General features: G+C 37.4%; 1 protein-coding gene across 2 annotated transcripts in view; it reads right to left on the bottom strand.

The window, feature by feature from the left end:
• LOC126412337 (CUE domain-containing protein 1) overlaps window positions 1-24,310 on the bottom strand; it is a 222,038-nt gene that overhangs the window by 49,295 nt on the left and 148,433 nt on the right. For both annotated transcript variants that reach the window (XM_050081892.1, XM_050081883.1), the window contains exon 7: window positions 2,132-2,359. In XM_050081892.1, the coding sequence (XP_049937849.1) occupies window positions 2,133-2,359 (227 nt within the window). In that variant the 3' untranslated portion in view covers window position 2,132. The remainder of the gene's footprint in view (window positions 1-2,131; window positions 2,360-24,310) is intronic.

Genomic DNA, 24,310 nt, shown 5'->3' with positions numbered 1-24,310 from the left:
AGATCATACTATGCGCTAAAATGTGTAATATTGTGGATAACACTCCTAAATCCATAACTTGTAAGAATGTACACTTAAAAAAAGTAGTTTTAAACGTTCAAGAATGTTTTTAAATGCTGAATAATCTAATTTCCAGATTTTCAGAGGAGCGCAACATGGGAAAAGAAGGAGTTGCAACATATGTATGTAACAGTTGGACACAGAGAAAAAAATGTTGAAACAAGTAGTTTTTATGTTGATCAAAACCAAGAAAAATATGCTTGTGAGTTGTTACTGCAGAATACATCTTTGACAATTATAACAGCCTACAGATCCCCTCTACAAAACATTCAGCTATTTATGAGAAACCTAGATGCATTATTGAGCTACCTGTCAGACAAGAAGAAACAGTTAATAGTTTGTAGAGATTTCAATGTAGATTTCTTAAAAGATGTGGACAGAAAAAATGAAATAGAATTATTATTTGGGTGTTTCAATCTAATTTCAGTAGTCAGCTTTCTAACTCATGTGCAGCAAACTAGTAGGACACTTACTCATAAATTTTTATAGACAGTGCTCAGGCTGAAACAATTTATGTGCATCTTGCTAATGAACTATCTGAAGCACATTTAATGGAAATAAACAATACGACATCTTAAAACTCTGAGGCAGGTTCATGCAAAGCTAAAAGGGGTGGTATGGGATGAGGTATATGTAGAAAGAGATGCTAATATCAAATTTAGTTTATTCCATAATCATTTGTGTCAGTATCTGAAAGCTGCTCACATAAAAAGGTTATCTAGAAAATCCATTAAAAAACAAGTACGCTGTGGATAATTAAGGGAATTAAAATCTCACTTCAGAGAAGAGTGAAATTTATGTAAAGGCCAGAGTGACTGAAGATCAGGCATTACTTGCATACTACAAAAAATACTGTAGTATTTTAAGGAGGACATTGTCAAACGGGAGGCAGGACAGCCAGTCAGTATATAAAAAGAAGAGCTCTTGTAGGGTTGATGGAATTTCAAACAGAATTCTTAAAAGTTATTCCAACTTAATAAGTAATGTCCTTGGTGACATATGCAGTATGTCACTGACACAGGGAATTTTTTCATCCAGGTTAAAACATGCAGTTATTAATAAACTGCATAAGAAAGGTGACTGGACAGACTTAAATAATTATCATCCAAATTCCTTACTGACACCGTTTTCCAAAACATTCGAAAAGGTAATATTCTCAAGAGCAGTCACACAATTAAGTGAAAACAATTTACTTAGCATATCACAGTTTGCATTCCAGGTTGCTCAATTGAAAATGCTATTTATACATTCACTCATCAAATAGTACAAGCCTTAATTGATAATATATTACCAGTTGATATTTTTTGTGGTATTTCCATAGTGTTTGATTGTGTAAATCATGATACTCTCTTAGAAGAACTCAAGTCTTATGGAACTGATGGTTTTACGCACAGCTTGTTTGAATCATACTTGCAAAACAGAATGCAAAAGGTCACACTGAACAATTCAGACAATGTTGGGAAGGTAGAAAATTTTAGTGACTTGGGGGAAATCGCAAAGGGAGTCCCACAGGGTTCAATTTTTTGGGCCACTCCTGTTCCTTATATATGTGAATGACCTTCCACTTAACATTAGCTTTATCCCGATTCATTAATAACAGCTAGATGTAGAGAGGATTTTTTCACTATTAGTCTCACATTAGAAGGTTGCTCCAGTCATTCTAGCCAATATCCTTATGTGGGAAGGATGGGTAATAGTAACAGGAAGCAAACTATCACTGAAGTGTGGGGAAATAACCTCATGCTGACCTACAAGTTAATAGATGCTGGGATGGGCATAAGAATGGGTAATAATATTAGAAAAAAAACTTGATAAGAAATAAGTGAGCACAGAAGGTGCAACACAAACTAAAAATGAACGACTGAAGAACTGAGAGACACCAATAATAATAACAACTGTGTGTATATGCCAGCAGCAGTTGCCTATAATTAATCTGTGAAGGTAGCGAAGTGTGTAAAAGTTACATTACAGCCCAAACTATAAATGTTACTCTTCCTGAGAAACAAACACACTGTAAGTTCTTCTGTAAAATTTTAATAAATTTCTCAAATATTTTAGGTATTCTAGTTACCTTATTCTCGGTGCTCTATTCGCACTTGTGGTGAAACATGACCACTCTGTGCTTCTTTATCAACATGCTCATCCATGTCATCATCATCATCATCTAAGAGGGGTTCAGCATTCAAAAGCAAATTATCTCTGGATGGTGCAGGACCTTGGCTAAGAATTGCCTTTGCAGAGCTTCGTTTCTTACGACGAGTAAAAACTCTGGCCAACTGTGCAAACTTCTTTCGTGACACTGTAAAACAAAAATACTGTAAAGAGAACTATGTAAGGCCATTAGAACCAACATAAGTGTCATGTTTCAGTATTAATCATATATAATGTCTCCTATACTGAAAACAAAAGCACTAATGTTAATGGTAACTTTAAGAAGGGTAATAAAATGCCAGCAGTTCACTTATAAGGAAGATTAAAATAATAACACTCACTCCTTTTCACAATGACTGAAGAAAACATGGTAACATGTATTTCTGCACCTACCATCACACCTTCACAATGCTCTGAAAGTTCTTCAATGGAAGGTAATGTGTCATTGCATATCTCAGACATGGCAACTATCTCTCTTCAAGTCAGTTGTCAGACTTACAGTTTAAGATCAGATCAGAACTATACAGCATTTTTTTTCACACACACAATACTGTCAAAATCTAATATTAAATCAGTGGTTAGGGAATATCAATAATCTACCAGACTTGCAGCTTGATGCGTACCTGTCCTCAAACCACACAAATTTATAATTACAAGAACAATATATACCAAGACTTTCTCCAGTTAAGTTCTCCAATGTATTAGTAGTTTGATACAGTTTGTCTAAAATGAATTATCTTGTTTGTCAAAATTATAAATGAATGTGTTTAAGTATCCAAATAATGTAACATCAAGTTACACTGTCATGAAGAAGGTGGATAATAATAATGTGACCTTAACTTATAGTCTGAAAGACATAAAAGTAGTTATAAAATTACTAAAAATGTTGTAACAATATATATGACAAGAGTAATTATATCTAAAAAGAAATGGCAGTAAATGCTAATTAATATCAAGGAAGTCAAAGTTGCTCACCAAAGCAAAAACGCATGTCAGAAAGTAAACAGTGAGTCAATAACATGTAATAATTACAGTGAGTAGAATGACACACTACAGCACAATTAAAACATATAAAAAATGAAATAAATGTTAAAGAAGGACTCATTGTAATTTTTGTCAAATGCTAGATGATAAATCAAAGAAACTCAGCTTTATATAGTAGCAGTGTGAGAGGAATAGAGTTACTAGTCTGTGGGTAAACAAAAAGGGGCGGGGGGGGGGGGGGGGGGGGGGGGGAGGGGCGCGGGGACATGGAAGGAATGAAGAATGCTGAAATGTCAAGTATAACTACATGTAAGGACACAAATGTTGCAGTCATGAGTACTGACTTTTGTGGTAGGAGTGTAAGTATTCAAGGAGGAGTGCAAACTAAATCTATTGGTCTCACTAACAGTGAAGTACTAAATAAGATTTAGCAGAAATTTCAGAGTTGGGGAGCAAAATATTTTAGCAGTTACTTTGTTGGAATACGCATATCTTTTCTGGAGGCACTGGAATTTATGTTGCAGACTTAGTTTAAAATTTTATATATACTCAAACTGGAAAACATTAATCAGAATTGATATCTCTAGTGTATATTTTGTATGGCTAATAGAATACAGCAGTAAGTAAGTACTAACACAAACAACGTATAAAAACAATGAATGGTCAATGTTACAGGCAACAAACAATTATTAGATCTAAAAAAGGAAGTAAAACACAAAATACACAAAAATACATAGAAATTATAGTAATAATATCTAGTAATAGGTTTTTCAGAAGAAGAAGAGTAGACCAGACTCATGGTTGTATGTCCAAGTCCTTCAGCCAGCCAGAAGCATCTCCCTCCAGGAGGTGCAGCTCCTGCATTGTGCCAGGGAATCTCCTCGTAGGGCAGTCCATTGCGATATGATGTAGAGTTTGTGGATTCCCACAGTCGCAGTTGGGTGAGTCAGTCTGTCCCCATTTGTGCTTCCAGTAATTACATCTACCATAGCCTGTTCAGATACGATTTAAAGTTGTCCAAGATTTTCTGGGAAGACCGAAGCCCTTGGGCCGTACGGTTGGGTCCGAGACTAAGTTAAGGTGATCAGGGTTAGACATATCCCATTCCCAACGCCAGGCTTCGTCGATATCATAATTGTCCTCGATCAGCTGTTGCCCTAATCTCCATGATGGCTTACGGGACTTGAGCCTGTGGCTGGGATTCTTGCAGTCTTCGTGTAAGGGTAGGTCACGGTTGTTGGCGCACTTTTGCCATTCCCTTTTCAGTGCAGATCTTCGCCTTAGATGAGGTGGGGCTATGTTAGCCAGTACCGGGAGCCATTGGTGGGGCGTCGGTTTAATAGTGCCTGAGATGAGCCTCATGGTGTCGTTTAGCTGGGTGTCCACCGTTGCTGTATGAGTGCTCTTTAGCCAGACCGGAGCGCAGTATTCAGCCACCGAATATACTAGTGCAAGAGCAGATGTTATGAGAACTGTGGTGCTTGCTCCCCAGCTACTTCCAGTGAGTTTGTGTAGGACATTATTTCTGGTTTCGATTTTTGCTGCGCATTTGTATAAGTGCTCCTTGTACGTCAGAGATCGGACCAATGTAATTCCCAGATACTTTGGGAGGGGATTGTAGTTAAGCAGCTGGCCTCTGAACTCTACGTGCGGTGCATAGTTTGGCTGTCTGTTGATGAGGTGGAAACAGGAGACTTGGATTTTATAAGTATTAGGTCTGAGCCTCCATGTTTCGAAATATTCATCCATTTCAATAAGGTCTTCCACAATGATTCTTTCGGAATTGTGGAAGTCTTGATGTTGATATGTGAGAGCAATATGGTCTGCATAGATAAACTTCTTAGAAGATGTCTCTGGTAGGTCTGATGTATATATATTAAAAAGTAATGGAGCTAGCACGGATCCTTGGGGCAGGCCATCATTTAACCTATATTTCTTGCTTATCTCTCCATCTAGGTGTACTTCAAAAAATCTATTTGAAAGCATATTGTTGATTAGGGTAGCCATTTTCTTGCAAGGAATAATGCGTTGGAATTTAAGAATCATTGCCTCCCTCCACACTGTGTCATATGCTGACGATAGATCTATGAACACGGCGACTGTCTTTTTCTTCCTTTGAAGTCCTTTGGTAAGAGATAATACTTGATCACAGCAGCTCCGACCGGGTCTAAATCCGGCTTGTTCAATAGGAATGAAATTCTCAGCAATGGGTTTTATTCTGTTGAGAATAAGTCTCTCCAATAGTTTGTAGCATACACTTAGAAGAGCTATAGGTCTATAGTCCTCTGGGAGCTTTCCATCTTTGCCAGGCTTATGAATGGCGACGATCTTGGTTTGTTTAAATAGTGGTGGTAGTGTTTCCGATCGTTGGATGTCATTGTAAAACTGAGTTAGCCACAGTAGAGCTCGAGGTCCTAGGTGCCATAAGAACATCTAAACCAGCCACTTTACCCATTTTATTTCTTTCAGTGCTTCTGTGATCTCTAGGATGGTAAAGGTTTATGAGAAATTGTTGTCGGGTGTGGATTGTCAGAGCTTGGTTCTCAGTTCTTTCTTTACTTTCATAGTCTTCGGCACTATTGCTAAAGACACATTTTGTATTTGTTCTGTGATTTTATATTGTGTGGTAGATCAAATTACACTTGTCCTGTGTGAAAATGAACCCTTTTCTTTAGTTTCAAACCTTAACCACCTTTTACCAAAGGAATTAACAAGAAAACAAATGCATCGTCACTTACACATAAACATTACCTCACATTGCAACCAGAATTCACCAAAAATTTTTACTAAGAAGAATTCCACTTCTGGAGATATGAGGTCTCCATTACCAAGCTCTGAACGGCATTACTAGAACTTGTCTTTACCCCTCACAAATCCTTATGGGAATGTCAGATTATTTGATCTGAACTCTTACTTTTTTCAGCTTGCAATTTAACAAGAAGTAAAGGATCAATCAGAAACTTAATTTGGCACTGCAACAGTAGTATATAAATGTCTCTGCATGTGATTCGTTTAGTAGTAAATGCAACAACTCACTAAGTAGCAGAAGCATTGAGTTATAAACAGGCACACAAAAAAAGAGTGAAAACTTTATTAGCTTTTAGAAGACATCCTTTGATGAGCTAGAGTACTCTTTCTCTCTCTCTCTCTCTCTCTCTCTCTCCGTGTGTGTGTGTGGGTGGGGGTGGGGCACGATGTACGGATACAAAGTGACAGGATTGCAGTCTGGCAGATGGACTAGGGTGGGGTTGTGTTGCCTGGGGTGGATGGAGAGAAAAAGAGGTATGATGCATGAGGAGGGGGGGAGGGATTGGGTAGAGGGTGTGGTAACAGTGAATTAGCAGAGATTATGGACTAGAGGATTATGAGACAGAAGGATGTGTTGCTAGGACAACTTTCATCTAAATATTTTACAAAAAAATGGTGTTGGAGGGAAGGATACAGATGGCCCGGGTCGTGAAGCAGGCACTGATTTCATGCACATGCATGTTGTGTTCAGCAGCATGTTGTGGCACTAGGCGTCAACTCTGTTCTTGGCCACAGTTTGGCGGTATCCATTCAGTCTGGTGGTCAGCTGGTTTATGGTCATGCCCACATCAAATGTTGTATGGAAATTGCAGGAAAGCTGGTATATGACATGGCTACTTTCACAGATGGTCCTGCCTCTGGTGGTACAGGATATGTCTGTGACAGGACTGGAGAAGGATGTACTAGATGGGTGAATTGGGCAGGACTTGAACGAGGATCTTCCAGAAGGATACAAGCCCTGTAGCAAGGAGCTGGCAGAGCATAGGGATGCTGTGTGAGCTGTGTGGGCAATGGAATGCAACTTTTGGTGGGGTGAGAAGGATCATCGGTAGGATGTCCCTCACTTCCAGGCAAGATGATAGATAATTAATGACCTGGTGAAGGAGTGATGGATATGATTCAGTTACTCCAGTCCAGGGTGATACTGGGTGACGAAATGGATGCTCCTATGTCATTGATTCTTGAGAGTGGTGGGAGGATTAGGGATGTCTGTGGATATGGCACTGGAAATGTGGTAGTGGACTAAGTTTGGGGAGGGAGGGAAGGGTGGGTACTGCCATTCTGTGAAGGCCTTTGTGAGACCTTCAGCACATTGGACAATGGAATACTCGTAACTGTAGATAAGCCACCATATGTGGGTGGGCTATATTGGTGCAGTTTAAAAAAAATTCTTATTGTACACTAATAGCTGTGAAGAAGAAACTACAGCACACAAACCAAAATATAGAACAACAATCCAGGTTTTGTAGAACTTGAAGTGGTGTTGTATAAAATCACGAGAAAGGGAAACTATGACAGAACATGAGAATATAAATCATGAAAGAATGGCATTATTCTTTGCTGCAGAAACAATCCAGCATACACCAAAATACACTTGACGTATTGTTGGCAGGTCATTAAGATGATGATTTCAAGTTCATTTCAAACCGTTATCCCGCAAATATAGGATAATTTGAGAATAGTGAGAAATCATTAAAAGAATTGAAGATGGCTGGACCATTACCTGAGAATAAATATACCACTCTTTTTCCTGGTAACATTTCACAATACCAGAAGGCATTCATAACAGTTCCACACTGTCATTTTGTGAACAAAATACAGGATGATATTTGACACAATTTGTGGCTAGATTCAAGACATATGATCAGACAGAACGCAAAACGTTATGCTTATTGGAAAGAAACTGACGTACATAAAGGTTATTTTGATAGTACAGAAATTGAATGTTATAAGGTCATTACTGTTTACAATATGCATGAGTGATTAAGTTGTTAATGTTGGAAATCACTTGAATCTGCTCCCAGATGATGCTGTTGTCTACAGAAAGGTTGCAATGCCAGAAGACAGTAACAAAATCATAGAAGACCTGTGAAAGATCAATAACTGGTGCAGGGACTAACAGGTGACCTTGCACATAAATAAATTTAACACATTGGGCATAAAGAGGTGAAGAGCCCCAATTACTGTTCAATTACACCATTAGAAAAGGTCACTGTCATCAGTAACAACCATAAATATCTGTGTGTAGCAGTTCGTTTATTTATTTTTATTTACACTTCTAGTTCCATACGACTAAATTGAGGAGCAAATTGCCAAGGTCATGGAATGTCTCAGTACATGAAATTACGACATAAAAGTAATAAAAGATAAACTAAAATATTTATGAACCCAAAAAAAGTCAAGCCATACATTTAGGTAAACGCAATCAACAATACAACATAAGAAACAGTTTAATTTTTCAAGGAAGTTCTCAACAGAATAGAAGGAGTGACCCATGAGGAAACACCCCAGTTTTGATTTGAAAGTGTGTGGATTACTGCTAGTATTTTTGTATTCTTGTGGTAGATTACTGAAAATGAATGCAGCAGTATATTGCACACCTTTCTGCACTAGAGTAAAAGAAGTGCAATCCAAATGCAGATTCGATTTCTGCATAGTATTAACTGAGTGAAACCTGCTTCTCTTGGGAATAAGTTGGTATTGTAAACAAGAAATGAAAGTAAAGAATATATATATATTGAGAAGGCAATGCCAAAATACCCAGACTAGTGAACAGGGCTAGACAAGAGGTTTGCGAACTTACACTACTTATTGCCCGAACTGCCCGTTTCTGAGTCAAAAATATCCTTTTAGAATGGGAAGAGTTACCACAAAATATAATACCATACAACATAAGTGAATCAAAATAAACAAAGAAGACTAGTTCAGAAACCGTACAAATAGTAAAAATGGCAGCATTAAGTCTATAAACAAAATTCTGAACATGGGCTTTCCACGACAGTTAACTATCTATCCGAACATCTACAAATATTAACTGTTCAGTTTTACTAGCCATATACCCATCCTATGAAATTAAAATGTCGGGTTTTGTTGAATTGTGTGTTAGAAACTGTAAAAACTGAGTCTTACTGTGATTTAGCATTAGTTTATTTTCTACAAGCCATGACCTTACGTCATGAACTGTACTATTTTAAACAGAGCCAATGTTGCACACAACATCCTTTATTACCATCAGCAAACAGAAATATTTTAGAATTACTGTAATACTAGATGGTATCTCTTTTATATAAAAAAGGAACAATAATAGCCCCAACACTGATCCCTGGGGGCACCATTTGACCGTACCCCACTGAGACTTCACATCACAGCCATTATCAACATTGTGAATAATGACCTTTTGCTGTCTGTTGTTAAAGTAAGAGGTGAACCAGTTGTGAGCTACTCCCTGTATTCTGTAATGGTCCAACTTCTGGAGCAATATTTTGTGATCAACACAATCAAATGCCTTAGTTAAATCAAAAAATACGCCTAGTGTTCGAAACCTTTTGTTTAATCCATATAATGCCTCACAGAGAAAAGAGAATATAGCATTTCCAGTTGCTGAACGACTTCTAAAGCCGAAGCATACATTTGATAGCAAATTATGTGATATAAAATGATCAATTATCCTTGCATACACAGCCTTTTCAATAACTTAAGCAAACAGTGATGGGGTAAAAATAGGTCTAAAATTGTCTACATTACCTCTTTCTCCCTTTTTATAAAGTAGCTTTACTACTGAGTACTTTAATCATTCAGGAAACTGATCACTCCTAAAGGAAAAATTACAAATATAGCTAAGTACAGGGCTAACATGTGTAGCACAGTACTTTAATATTCTACTAGGCACTCCATCATATCCATGAGAGTCCTTAGTCTTCAGTGATTTAATTATTGACTCCATCCCCCCCCCCCCCCTTACCAGTATCACAAGGAGTATTTCTGACATCAGTCTCAGAAAGGCATTTTCCAACAGAGTTATATCATTTCCTGTAGTTATTAAGTTTTTATTTAACTCACCAGCAATGATTGTTAAATACTGTACATGTATCTAACCTATCAGTAACAGAAATATTTTTACTACGAACTGACTTTATACCATCGACCTTGTGCTGCTGACCAACGCTTCCTTCACAACTGACCATATTATTTTAATTTTATCCTGTGAATTAGCTATTCTTTTTACATACCACACACTCTTTGCCTCCCTAATAACATTTTAAGCACCTTTCAATAATCTCTGTAATGAGCTACTGTAAGTTGATTGTGACAACTTCTAACATTGTGATATAATTCCCACTTTGTTCTACATGATATCCTTATCCCACTGGTCAGTCACCCAGGCTGCCTTTTACTGCTAGTACCCTACTTGGAACTTTCTAATGGAAAGCAACTCTCAAAGAGCATGAGGAATGTGTTAAGGAAATCATTATATTTGTCATCTATGTTGTCAGCACTATAAACATCCTGCCACTCTTGTTCCTTGAAGATGTTTAAAACAACTCCCTATTGCCACTGGATTAGCTTTCCTAAATAGTTTGTAATTATATGTGACATTTATTTCAGTCCAAAAGTCTTTAGTGTTAAAAATTGTGCATCATGGTAAGAAAGGCCATTCACCCTTTTACTAACAGAATGTCCATCTACTAATGGAGAATGAATAAAAATAGTGTCTATGGCTGTGCTATTCCCCTACGCCCTAGCTGAAAAAAACAGTCTGCATCACATCATATGAGTTTAGGAGCACTACCAACATCCTTTTTCTTGCACAATCATATAAAACATTGATACTGAAGTCACCACATATGACTAATTTATGGTACTCCTCATTAAGTGAACCAAGAACCCTCTCCAGCTTGAGCAGAAATGCTCTGAAGTCAGAGTTAGGGGACCTATAAACAACAACAATTAGAAGTTTAGTTTCACTAAATTGAACTGCTGCTGAACAACATTCAAATATCTGTTCAGTGCAGCGCTGTGATACGTCTACGGACTCAAACGGAATACTGTTTTTTACATACATGGCCACTCCCCCACTCTGCAAGGAATGCCTTGAAAAAAAAAGCCAGATAATCTGTATCCTGGTAAAGCAAGCCTCTGAATTGTCAAATTATTTAACTGGTGCTCCGAATACCAATAATGTCGAAGTCAACATCTATAAGCAGTTCACTAACTTTATCTCTAATTCCTCTTATATTTTGATAAAATATGCTAATTCCTTCTCTACTTGGATACCTGATCTCCTCTGAAGGTGATTCATTAGTTACAGGGACTTCCTTTAAGCAGGTGTATCTATCAGCTGACTTCAATCTAAAAAAGGTGCAGCTCTAACATCAACTACTACGAGAATTTTTCCATGACTGATCCCACGACCACTCATTACAATGTCACCTATAAGCTCTGCCAGCCTTCCCTTCCCATGCCTATTGAGGTGCATGCCATGCCTAGTGAAACCCAATCTATTGAAAGACTCAACTGGCACCACTGCAATGTGACCCATGCCCTCAGCCATCTGTGACTTTCCAGCCACTTGTTAACATGCCTAATAGTCACATGAAGATGAAGCCATCATGATGCTGAATCAGTTGCACAAAATGCACGTTAGTGTCACCAGTTTGAGTAGCGATCTTTACCGTGTCATGACCTACGTCATATTTGCCATCCCTATGAAGACTACTCCCTCCTCCACTCACAATCACTATCTGATCCTCTTTCATAAAATTCCTGCATAACTCCCCTATTCTGTCAGTCACCTGAGTCAACCCTGCACTAGGCTTCACAATGCTGGCGACCTGGTACTCACTCCCCAACACTTCCTGGAACTGGTGGCACACACCTCTACCGTGCGAAATACATAGCAGCAGAACCTCCTCCTTTCTGTTAGACTTCGCAACTGACTTCGCAACTTCCTAACTGCTGAAGACTGCTGCATGTTTCCTGCACCTACAGCTACAAGAGGCTCCTCTCCTCTCAACTCTGACAATTGATCAAATCTATTTCACATACACAAGCCAAAACTGTCTGAATACCTCCTACTCCTAACTGCCTTCCTGAAAACTTCCAGTTCCCGTTTCCCAGCACACATCACCCTCCTCAATCTATCTAGCTCCTCCTTTGCATATTGTAACTGCACCTGAAGGGCACAGATCTTATGCTCCTGTTCCTCCATCAACTTATTTCTATTACATATTCTATATTCCCAAGAGAGGATCTCACAAGAATGCCCACTGACTTCCCCACTGCATCCCTCCCCCCCCCCCCCCCCTTAATGAAAATACTTTGAACAAATCCCACACCATAACCCACTGCTCACAAACCTATGAGAAAGCCCACTCATAGTACAATTTTACAGTTTCTGAAAAAAACTGAACGTCTATGTTACCTAAGTTCCATTACACCAGTAGAACTATTTATAGAACTAACAATAGTGGTCTTGAAATTTTCTCCCTTCTAAGAAAGCAACAACTTTTATTAATACTACTAAACAACAACTAATACCAATAGCAACAAAACTTCACACAATTTATTAGCTAAAACCAAAAATTCAAGAGGCACTGGAACACTCTATGAAGTTAAAACAGTGAATGAAAATTTTACTGAAATATTTCACTAGAAACAATAAGAAACATCAATTGAAAACTACTGCACAAAATTTACTAGATGACTTCAGTGTAAAGAAAACTCAAAAACACAGTGAGCAAATGTTCCCAAAGTGACCTAAAGTGGAATGAACACAGTACACAAATTGTAGGAAAAGCAGCTGCAAGGCTGATATTCATGGGAAGAATCTTAAAAAAATCTAATTCATCCATGAAAGAAGTGGCTTGTAATACTGATTCTTGAATACTGTTCATCGTCTGTGACCCTTGCCAAGTTGAATTAATACGAGAGAGAGAGAGAGAGAGAGAGAGAGAGAGAGAGAGAGAGAGAGAGAAGGGGGGGGGGGGGGGGGGGGATAGATGATCCAATGAAGACATTGTTTATAGTGTACAAGAGTTTTATGGAGATGCTCAACAAACTTCACTTGCAGACACTATAAGCGAGGCACAATCTGAGAACGCTCCACAAGGTCACAGTCCACACCCTTCAAACTGCGGAGCTGCTGTACAATTACCAAAGCAGCATTAGGCATCCCTGAAACTATTGCAGGCAATGGGCATGCATGAGATGCAAGATGTGTGATTTATCATCAGTTACGTATCCATGTGAACTACTGAATTGCAGCTATTAGATACTCTGTAAGCGTGTTAATAATTTTTATTCTTACAGATTACCAAAAGAAAAGCATTTACTATGATGTTCACAGTTTAAGACTAATCATGTTTACATTAAATCTAATTTATTACATTATCATAGAAGCAATTAATGATTTAGAAACAGTCCCACAGAAAACATGTGTAAGTATGCTTCATGAGCAAGCTTGTTTTTTTCAGAAAATAAGGTTGAATTTGAGCTATACAACCAGTTCACATGACAGTTTAAGTCCTATTCTGTTACATTCCAACCAGTTTTTGCAGGACCTATTGCTTGGGAAATGATAAGTTTGCATATGATAACTGGCTGTTATTTAATGTTGAAATGGGATCCTGACTACTTTCTCCAGGTAGATGTTCACATACAACATTGAAATGACTATTCATTTCTTGTGTAATGGACTGATGGCCTACATACAACATCAGCCTTTAACAGTATTATTTTCCTACATCACATTTGCCAATACATTTGCAAAACATACTGTAACAAAAATCACACATTTTCTAAAGATTTTCAGTGCCTTGGATTAATAAACTTCACATTTTTCTACTGCATGAGCAGGACTGTAAAAACCATCAAATGCTTCTTGTTTCATTTGCTGGTAAATCAACAAGATGCATGTAGGTTTGTTTGTATCATTCAATCAGATCTGGAGCTACACTTAAGCTCAAACTGTCACCACAGACTCCATCACGAAAAACAATACAAATAATATTGGATAAATATTGGAACAAACATTCTCAGTGTCCTGTAGAACAAGGGTTGTTCAAAAATAAGGTCTGAATCAGCATTGATAATTGAATGTCATGCGGACACTGAAACACACAAGCACACCAACTCCTGGGATGCCTTGCTTGCCATATGACATCATTTGCATTGGTACCGTCACAGCATGCCACTGACAGTGTCAGTTCAAAATTTTTTAATCAATGAAATAGCCCACTGACTCTGATGTATGGTCGGTGATTCAGTTTTTAACAGCAAGGATTGTTGCAGCAACAGAAATTTATCAACAGGTAAGTGAGCAGTATAGCCCTAATGCAATGAGTGACAGCAAAGTGCATGAGTGAATGAGAGTTTTCAGGATGGACAGTAAAAAGTGCACGATGAACCACGATTAGGCTGACTATCAGTGATCTCAGAAGAGCTGGTCAAAGCCATGGGCGAAAAGATTTGTGAAGAGCAGTGATTCACAATTTCAACTTTACATTGGGGATTTCTGACTGTGGGAGAAAAACTCAGCACAATATTGAAAAGCAGCAATTTCACAAACTGTATGTACACTGGGTCCGCAGGATGCTTACTGAGATACACATAATGGAAAGAATGGTTTGTGCTCTTGATTTCTTGGACTGATATCATAAGCACAGTGATCAATTTTTATAGAAAATTGTCACAGGGATGAGATTTGGGTTTCCCATATAACCCTAGAATCTAAACATCAGTCACTGGGATAGTGCCACACGACATCAAAAGTCAAAATCAAGTCAAGCACACAACTTCAACACACAAGGTTACAGCAACTGTGTTTTGGGAGTCTTGTTCATCAAGTTTATGCAACAAGGAACAACAACAAATGCTGCCACTTAACGTGCTACTCGGACTAAACTTCGACACGCAATACAGAATAAGTGACGTGGCTTTCTGGCGTCTGGATCAAAAATCTTATCAGATCTTTTGGGAAGAAACAGAATGACCACCCATTGTACAGTTCAGACTTCAGATTTGGCGCCATGCGATTTTTACTTGCTCCATTACCTAACGAAGTTTCTCGTTCGTAAGTACTTCACAACAGAAGACTAGGTGAAAGAAGCAGTGAAAGACTGGTTATCCTCACTGGTGGTACACATCTATGACTGACGGATATGAAAGTTTTTAGAACATTATGACATATGTTTAAACAAATATGAAAAATAATATAAAAATAGAAAATACTTGTAAAGAATTAAATAAAAATAGCTTTTTGAAAAATTTAATTTCCACCCGAGAGGGTAACATTTGTTAATTGCGTTTTATAAGAATCATACCTTAGTTTCCTGAACAACTCTTGTATCATTAAAATATGTTTATGTTGTATTTTGTGCCCATTACGATGAATGGCTGATAGAAGTGAAACCAGGAGGTGATATTTTGCTCTACAGTTTTGCAAAGCTTAAGTGTCATGTCTGGTTGTTCACACATTTATACTAATGTCCTGTGATTCAGGCATTGCACTGAAGAGCTCACCAAAACCTGCTACATTTGGTATTAAGATTTGTTGTGCAAAAGTGATGAGAAATGTGATGAGGATACAACTTTTCCCCTATTGAAAGTTTAAAAAGTTTGAAGATGGATTCACTAGTGTCAGAAAGAGAATTTTTGGTGATGAAACCAGAAAAACATCAAGAGAGAAATACTGGATGGTTAAACCTAAAATTTTGCTACTTGAAAGGGCTCCCATGAAAAACAAGTGATGGTAGGACAATGAAACTTTGTAAGGACATGCAGAAAAGAAATAATGAAAAAAGCACTGAAAGAAACAAATTTTAATTTCCACTTGAAAGGGTAACATCTGTTAATTGCATACCACATTTATGTCCCACATCACAAATGTTGCTCAATGTAAAGACCAGCTGCACTGATGACAGCTTGGAACTGCACCAGAGATTGCCCTACTGCTGCCCATGTTATGTTGGCTACCTCCATCTCTATGTTCATCTTCAACCTCAAATGTGTGCTAGTATCTGTTGATAAACCCAATCCTTGAGAACCCCTCAGCCAGAAATCACGCAGATTCAAATCTGGTGATCTTGGTGGCCACACAGTTCGGAACGATTGGCCAGTAATTCAGTTTCTCTGAATGTGTTATGGAGTAACCGAGTGACCTCACGAACAATGAGATTGGACCTCTGCCATGCATCAAAACAGGTGAGTCCAAAGCACCTCTCTCCCATAGAGAAGAGATCACATGTGTGCAAGGCATATCACAGTAACTTGTGCTGTTGAGGCTGCATGTCCTTGGTCCTTGAGGTCAGAGTTCCTCACCACTACCAGCACTTAATGGCTAGCTATGACACTAACACTACTAACAATGCAAATCCTGCAGTGCACAGTCTGAACAACATTCTTATAAAGTTGGATACTGAAACAGTAAACAGCTTTCCATCTACACTGGCTCAAGTAGCAAAAGTTTGATTACAATCACCCTGTAGCTAGGAGAAGTGAAGAAAACACTAATTTGCTGGGTCGCTGTTTCAAACTAGACTATCAAATCTTAAGGTCACAGATTCATGAACATCTGTGTTCACACTTCTAGGTCTTTGTTTCAACCCTAGATGATGGACTCTGTGAGATTCAAATTTAATCACTGTGTAATTACCTTTGGTGTCTATATACGTTGCTATGCGCACATTATCAAGTCAATTCTCAGTAGTTCTGTGTCACTCTCTGTGCTGAGAGTAACGAAGGAAGTTGTTCTGTAATTACATTTTGTGCCCATATTGTCAGACCACATACCAATACACTCTATTAATAATGACATGGTAAAGAGCCTGGAATGGTATGGCTCTGGAATGTAGATATTTTGAAGGGATAGGAAGCATGTCTCAGAAGCAATTGGAAGTTACGGAAATGCTATTTTTGAAAAACTTTCAACTGTGTTTTGCTGAGAGTTAACTGTTCTTTAATTGATTAGATTTACTATATTTAAAACAAATGTTTTTGTTTTCAATAATTGAAATAAATGAGATGTGTAACATTTGTAAATTTAATATAATTGATAGGTATATTTTCCACATAACACTGACAAATAAATAAGAAAAAAATAAGAAACATACTTGAAAAAGAAGCTATCATACAATAACACAAAAATTGGCAAGATAGCAACACAAAATTGGTAAAAAGTAATGCCAAAATTGGTCAGAGTAATGCCAGAGTTGGCCAAACAATAATGTGATTTCTTTTCCCTTTTCCTACCCATTATCTACCAAACACAATCCAGATGTCATATATACTACAATCATCCTTTGAATTCTTACAATTTGTGTGTGTTCCACACCTTATTATCCACTTAAAATTATGCAGATGGTATAGGATCCTAACCTGAGTATTTTGAAAACAGGAACCAATAGTCAGCAATGAATATTTCAGGCAGTATAAGGTCTTGAATGAGCAAAAATCTACCTGCCAAATCTAAATTGGTGTCACTAAATTGAAAAACAAAACACAGTTATTTGTGATGTAAGTGATGCAGTTTATCACTGTTTATAGTTCTTGACTTGGTATCAGAGAATGTGCATTAATTGTTAAAGGAACCTGTAGAGACATTTAATGTACGGTGCAGCTGGATGTTGAGACCAGAAAATTCAACAAACGGAGATTGAAGATTTTTGCAATACACATCATCCCAATTGTAAGAAATGTATCAGTGTTGAAGGAAACTTAAAAGAAACAAAGTTGTTTAAGCCATGCATGGCTGGCCAAAAAAATTTTCACACAACAGAAAATCAGGAGATGGTATCAGATCATGTGTGAGAAGCGTCTTCATCTTCTTCAATAAGCATTTAGCTTGCGTGTAAAATGCACACTTAGATGCAGCAATTCCAGTGCTATCATAAACAATGTGTGCAATCAATGAGACCAAATGATTTTGAACAAAGTTCTGTCAACGGATTATCCTGTTCAGTGCAGTGGGCCAAATGTCTTATTTTTTTACATTGTTCACAGCTGAGGCTTTTTTCAACTGTGATGGTGTTTCCATCTGTCACATTAGTCATTCCTGGAACAGTGAAAATATCAACACACTCATCTCAGACTGCCAATAACGGTTCTCTACTAACTTGTGGGCTGGAATTCTACAAGAATAGGACTGTCTGGTCATTTACAGTATGTATTTTAACTGGTGTTCATTCCATATGCACTACTATAGTTTTTGAAGACTGTAACTGTCGCCTGTGAAAGGATGTGGTTTCAACACAACAACATACCATTCCTTTTTAATACCAATGTCTGGACACCTGAACCATCAATACCCCTTTATTGTATAGGAAGAGAGGTCCTGTCTCATAGCTCATGTGATCACAGGATCTCACTACAATGGCATGTTAGCCCTGAAGTTACATGAAGTCACTTTGTAACACCAGTATCAATTGTAAGTAGTTTATACAATGCAATTATGTGTACATAACTATGAAGTAGTTGTTCTTTACTGATTAAGTTCATTGAGTTGTGGAAGGAAAGTTGATGTGTGTAATATATGTAATATAAAAACTTAAAAGATGTTTAAAAATAATGAAATTATGTAAATTATGTCTGTTTATAAAAGAGAATTTGTAATTTGAATACTGGTTCATACTTAGGAAAATTGTATTATGTAACTTAAAAGATGTAGGGAACCCGCTCTGCTACAGAAGGGGCATGGCACGTGGGAAAAGATGGATCTGGCGGTCAATCTGGGCAGCAAGAGAGAGAGCACATTACACAGTCAGTGGCTAGATGCTGTACTGTTAACAACACAGGTGCCAAGTGAGGCATTTGGAAGACAATTTATGTTGAAATTGCCTCAGATGTCATTTTGGCTGGTGTATGGGTGCTCTTGTTATCATGGAATCGGTCTGAAATGAAGGAAATACGTCGCCAAGAAGAATTTATAAAGAGCATTAACTCCAAGAGTATGGGACCACTTAGCCGCCACGTGCTTGCCACCACTATTGCGCCACTGCTCTACCAACTGTAGGAATTCAGATATGTATCACAGTATGGACCAGAATATTGACGTGAGTGTTTTTTTTTAAATAATAATTCCAGTGACATAAAACTGTGTTTGCACCTTAAATTTTGTCCTAATCACAAACCAATGCAGGGTCCTTTCCTTAACGTACAGATAACCAAGCATCCTAGTTCTGAAAATATAATGGTTTGTTTTTGCACTAAAGATGCTAAAGTTCAGTGCTAAAATATTTGAATGTTGTTATCAAAACTACCTGCTTCACAGGTGGTGAGAAAGGCACATATATTGGACTATGGTGAAAAGTAACTTGCATTGATTAGTATTATGAACTATTTTCTGAAATTGGTTGACCTTACTATTTGACTACCTTGTGTTAAAGCATTAAAACATAAACTATTGCAAGTGGAGCTAAAAATTTAATGTTATTAAATTGCAGTTGGTGTCTGAAATAATTACAGAGTTTGTATGTACAGAAATTAACAGTTTACGGGTTCCCACAGTAATCTATTCTCAAATTGAAAGATAATTGCATTTTTCGTAGCTATTAAAAGAAATCTGCGACATTGCTAATAACAAAGGCATAATAACGATAGGTGTAGGATTAAATAATTTCATTTGTGGTATGTATATATTAGCTGAAATCAGAACTCTTTCCATGCCCAATTTGAGTCCAGTGTGTTTTAAGGAGTTCCTAATGCTGAATTAGTACTGAATCAATTAATGATTGCAATAGTAAGTTTTATTACTATGAGTGAAGTATTATTTACTTCTGTACGTTTGCTGGTTTGTTTAAAAGCTATCTACTGCTAACCACTGCATAGTTTGTTAGTTGTGTGTATCCATTGCACTATTTAAAAGGAGTATTAATGAAAGTCACTTCAGCAATCCATGTTTATTTTTCTTCAAACTTAATGTTTCAAAGTATTATCCCTAATTAGGCTGGTGACTGTCAATTATTTCATTTTTATGCATTTTATTACTTTCATTATCTCCAAAACTCAGTCTGTTAGTCTTTCTATTACCTGCCATAGAAACGAAAATACTGTTCAATACCTTCTGCCCATTAGGTCAAACTTCAAAAACACTCCCAGAGGGTAATGTAACAGAACAACATAATTGACACGAACTCGCAGTTCAAAAATTCAGTAGAAACTGAAGAACCCTTCTCATCAAACAACTTAAATCAAGAACTGTTGTGAATCACACATTGAGGCTGATGGGTCACACTGGGTAGTCACTATGAGCTTAACTGTTGTTGTAAGATGTTGATGTCAATAAAAACTAAATATTCACTTCCTACCATTAGTCCTCATACCTAACACACAAAGTTGTTGGTTTGAATTTTGTTGGTAGCAACATATTTTTTTCTCTTATTTGTATTCCATATTTATTAACAAATCATAACTTTTTAATAACCTAACTAATATAGGTAGAACACAGTTCATGATTACCCACTCTGCTGGTGATGCAGAGACCCGTGGAACAAACATCAATTCCTGTGGTCGATGGCGGTTGAATTCAAAAGATGAATGGCTAGCCGGAAGCATGTGTATGCCATCCAGGAAATGATCCCAATAAAAAATGTAAACAAAGGTGAGGTCAACCATTCTACTATCAATGGTGTGTATCGAAGGCTTCATAGAATAGAAAGAATTGCCATACCAGTGCAGGGCTATGTTGTTACTGACAGTGCTGCATCACTGGACAGATCCACTTGACATGCCTGCGGCTGCACCTTCCACTGGAGCAAGCTACGGCCTAGGTACGAAGCTCGAGTATCTGTGAACTTTCCTCCATAAAAGTGCACTGCTTATATCTATAACATAACACAGAATTATATGGCTTATGTTTATGTTTAATAGTTACTTGTTTTACATCTCAGATGTTATGATGTATAATACATAGTGCATCCCGGAGCATCTTTTTGATTATCTCTCAGTGCTATTGGTCATGTTTATAATGGTATTTAAATATGTTTGACGGTTTTCTCTAGTGACACTTACATGTTTATAATGAATTTTATTCACAGGAAATCAGTGATAAGTACATTACAAATATAGTATAACTATAATTTTTTTGTTCCTTGTACAAAGGTATTCGTGTTTAATATCCTATTGTCTTTTAAGTGTTGTGAAATGTTGAAAATTTATCATTTATCTTTATTTTTTTTACACTTTAGGTCTTTTTGGTCATTTAGAATTTCATTTGTGTACACATTTGTGTGGGTGGAAATTTCCATTTCTTCCAGGATATTCATTATATGTCCTTTCAGTACCCTATAAAGAATTTTTACTGCATTTTCTATTTTTACTGCTTTGTATTTTTGATTTCACAGCTGTAAATAAAATGCAGACTGATTGCTCTAACAGTCCCATGTGCCTTCTTTGAACCTTATTCTGACATTTCTATCACTTTAGTTTTTATTGTAATTTTTTTATTGTGTATGTAATTTGGTTATCAGTGTATTCAGTTTGGTGCTGAGAAAATACGTTGGGCTATCAATGCAGTTTATTACTGGATGGATTGGAATTGATTCTTTATCTTTGCACATACAGATAGGGTTCTGGCATTTATATCAAAGCAGTTTCCTTTTCTCGACCTGCGAAGACTGCATATTTTTAAACTGTTTAAGTTTTTCATTAAATCCACTACTAGGGTTCTCCTGTATGGTTGTGATGTTGTTATATTTAAAGATATCTAGTATCTTTTCTAGATAATTTTCATTTTTCATAATGATTGCATTATTATTCTTGTCTGCTTTCACTATTATTGCATTACATATTATCAGTTTATTATCTATATTTTTGAGTGTTACATTCATTGTATGTACTTCTATTGAGGCCTTTCTATTTTGTATTTCTGTTGCTTTAAGTTTTGCTATTTTTACTGTGAGGTCATTTTGTCCTCGTACTGACAATATAGCCATGTCTTTTGCAACCTTAGTTCTAGCCATTAGGCGTTACACAGCCACATTATACTGTTGAGGCTCTACATTACATTTGAGGCCTTCGCTGAGCAGCTCTATTATGACATCTGTGAACTCTATATACGTGAGGTCTTTTACACATTCAAAAATTTGAACAGTGATGTGATTTCACGTAGTGGTGCATATCTGCTACATGGTTGTTGTACTCCCATTAGCCTATTAGCACATTTCACATGAAACAAACAGGGAGAACTGTCAGAACAAGTTTTACAGAACACATCCGGGACTGTGAGAGCAATCAGTTTACATTTTACATGCAACTACAACCCAAAAACACAAAGCAGAAAAATAGAAAATGCAGTAAAAATTCTAGACAGGTTATCCAAAGAACATACAATGAACATTCTAGAGGAACTGGAAATTTATATGCATACAGTTGCATATTCAAATGAAATTCTAAATGAACAAAAATAACTAAAGCACAAAAAGTCTAGAAAACTTCATGATCTCTCAATTATGTCCCGTAAATGATCAATAGGATTCTTGTCGGGCAATATGGGTAGCCAAATCATTTGCTTAAACTGTCCAGAACGTTCTTCAAACCAATTACGAATTCCAGTCAATGATTGGTTCAGTTGGACCAGGGGACCCAGCCTATTCCATGAAAATATGGTGTCATGGGTTCTGCACCACACTCGAACACTACCATCAGTTCTTAGCAATTGAAACCAGGATTCATCTGACTAGGCCACAGTTTTCCAATCATCTAGGGTCCAACCAATGTTGTCACAAGCCTAGGACAGGCACCGTAGGCTATATCGTGCTATTAGCAAAGGCATTCACATCAGTCACCTGTTGCCACAGACTCAGCGCACTGTCCTAATGGATACATTTGTCGTACATCCCAAACTCTATGCACTGCTCTCAGTTATTAAGTGAAGGCCATCAGCCACTGCATTACCTGTGGTAAGAGGTAATGCCTAAAATGTGGCATTCTCTGCACACTATTCACACTGTGGATCTCAGAATACTGAATTCAGCTAATTATTTCTGAAATGGAATGTCCCGTACACTAGCTCCAACTACCATACCACATTCAAAGTCTGTCAGTTCTGTGCCCATAATCACATCAGAAATCTTGTCACATGAATCACCTGAGTACAAATGACAGCTCCGCCACTGCACTGCCCTTTCATACCTTGTGTATGCGATATTAAGACCATGTGTGACTGTGAATATCACTATCCTATGACTTTTCTTGCCCTAGTGTGCAAGCATTATTGGAGAACACTGTCTAACATATATAAGTACTATATAAATACTATTATAAACATGACCAATATCAATGAGAGAGTATCATAAAGACACTCCAAGATGAAATATGTAATATACATCATAACATCTGAGATGTAAAACAAGTAACTATTAAACATATACATAAGCCATATAATTCGATGGTATGCTATGCATGTAACCAGCAAACTTTTGTCATACATTTTTATAAAAAACTGCACCATCATTGCAGATCACTTGACAATGGCAAAAATGCTGAAATGAGCTTGTTGTGATGGACATACAACGGATTAATATGTCAATACAAAAGCAGCAAAAACTTTGAATAATTTGTGTAATATGTCTTTCTTCAAACTAATACATGCTGTGGCCAATCACAAGGGAAAGTTTGCGATTTAGTCACTAGGAACTATATTTCTCTTCGGAATAGTCTGGCAAAATCAATAAGTACACTTTGTTAGGTGTGGCCAAGGCATGGCAAAGTGCTGAAACACTGCACTAATCCTTATTGACTGTCAACACAGCCTAGAAGTTCCTAGCATTCAGATTTGTCCATGGCAGACAATAAGACTCCATCAACTGCATCAAACTAGTGTCATATTGAAAAATTTGCGTACCAAGCAGGGTCTGCACCATTAGGCAGATTCTCTGCCCAGCCCTACTGTACAGCAGACAGCACCCTGTGGAATAGCTGATCACAGCATGTTTCTCTTGCTACTTTGCATGTCATAATTGGGAATTCATCAAGTGTGTCACTAATTGGTGTCTATAGCGAAATGAGGGATTTGTGAAAAGTGATCAGGTGAAACTTAGTACCATAGAGACATATGGGCAAGTTCTCTATTTGTGGGTGATTTTGTTGTGACCTATTTAATGTTTAAGATGAAAATGCAATGCACTGTTCTGTGCTGTCAGCACTGCACCAATGCCACAAGCTGATGCAATAGTGCCAAGTGTTAAGTAGTTCCTCAAGTTGAAGGTTGGAAAAGAGCACAGGTAGTCCCAGTCTTCAAGAAGGGTCGTCGAGCAGATGCGCAAAACTATAGACCTATATCTCTGACGTCGATCTGTTGTAGAATTTTAGAACA

Source organism: Schistocerca serialis, chromosome 1 (genome assembly GCF_023864345.2).
Source record: "Schistocerca serialis cubense isolate TAMUIC-IGC-003099 chromosome 1, iqSchSeri2.2, whole genome shotgun sequence".
Taxonomy (NCBI): domain Eukaryota; kingdom Metazoa; phylum Arthropoda; class Insecta; order Orthoptera; family Acrididae; genus Schistocerca; species Schistocerca serialis.
This window is presented reverse-complemented; position numbering and strand designations above follow the sequence as displayed.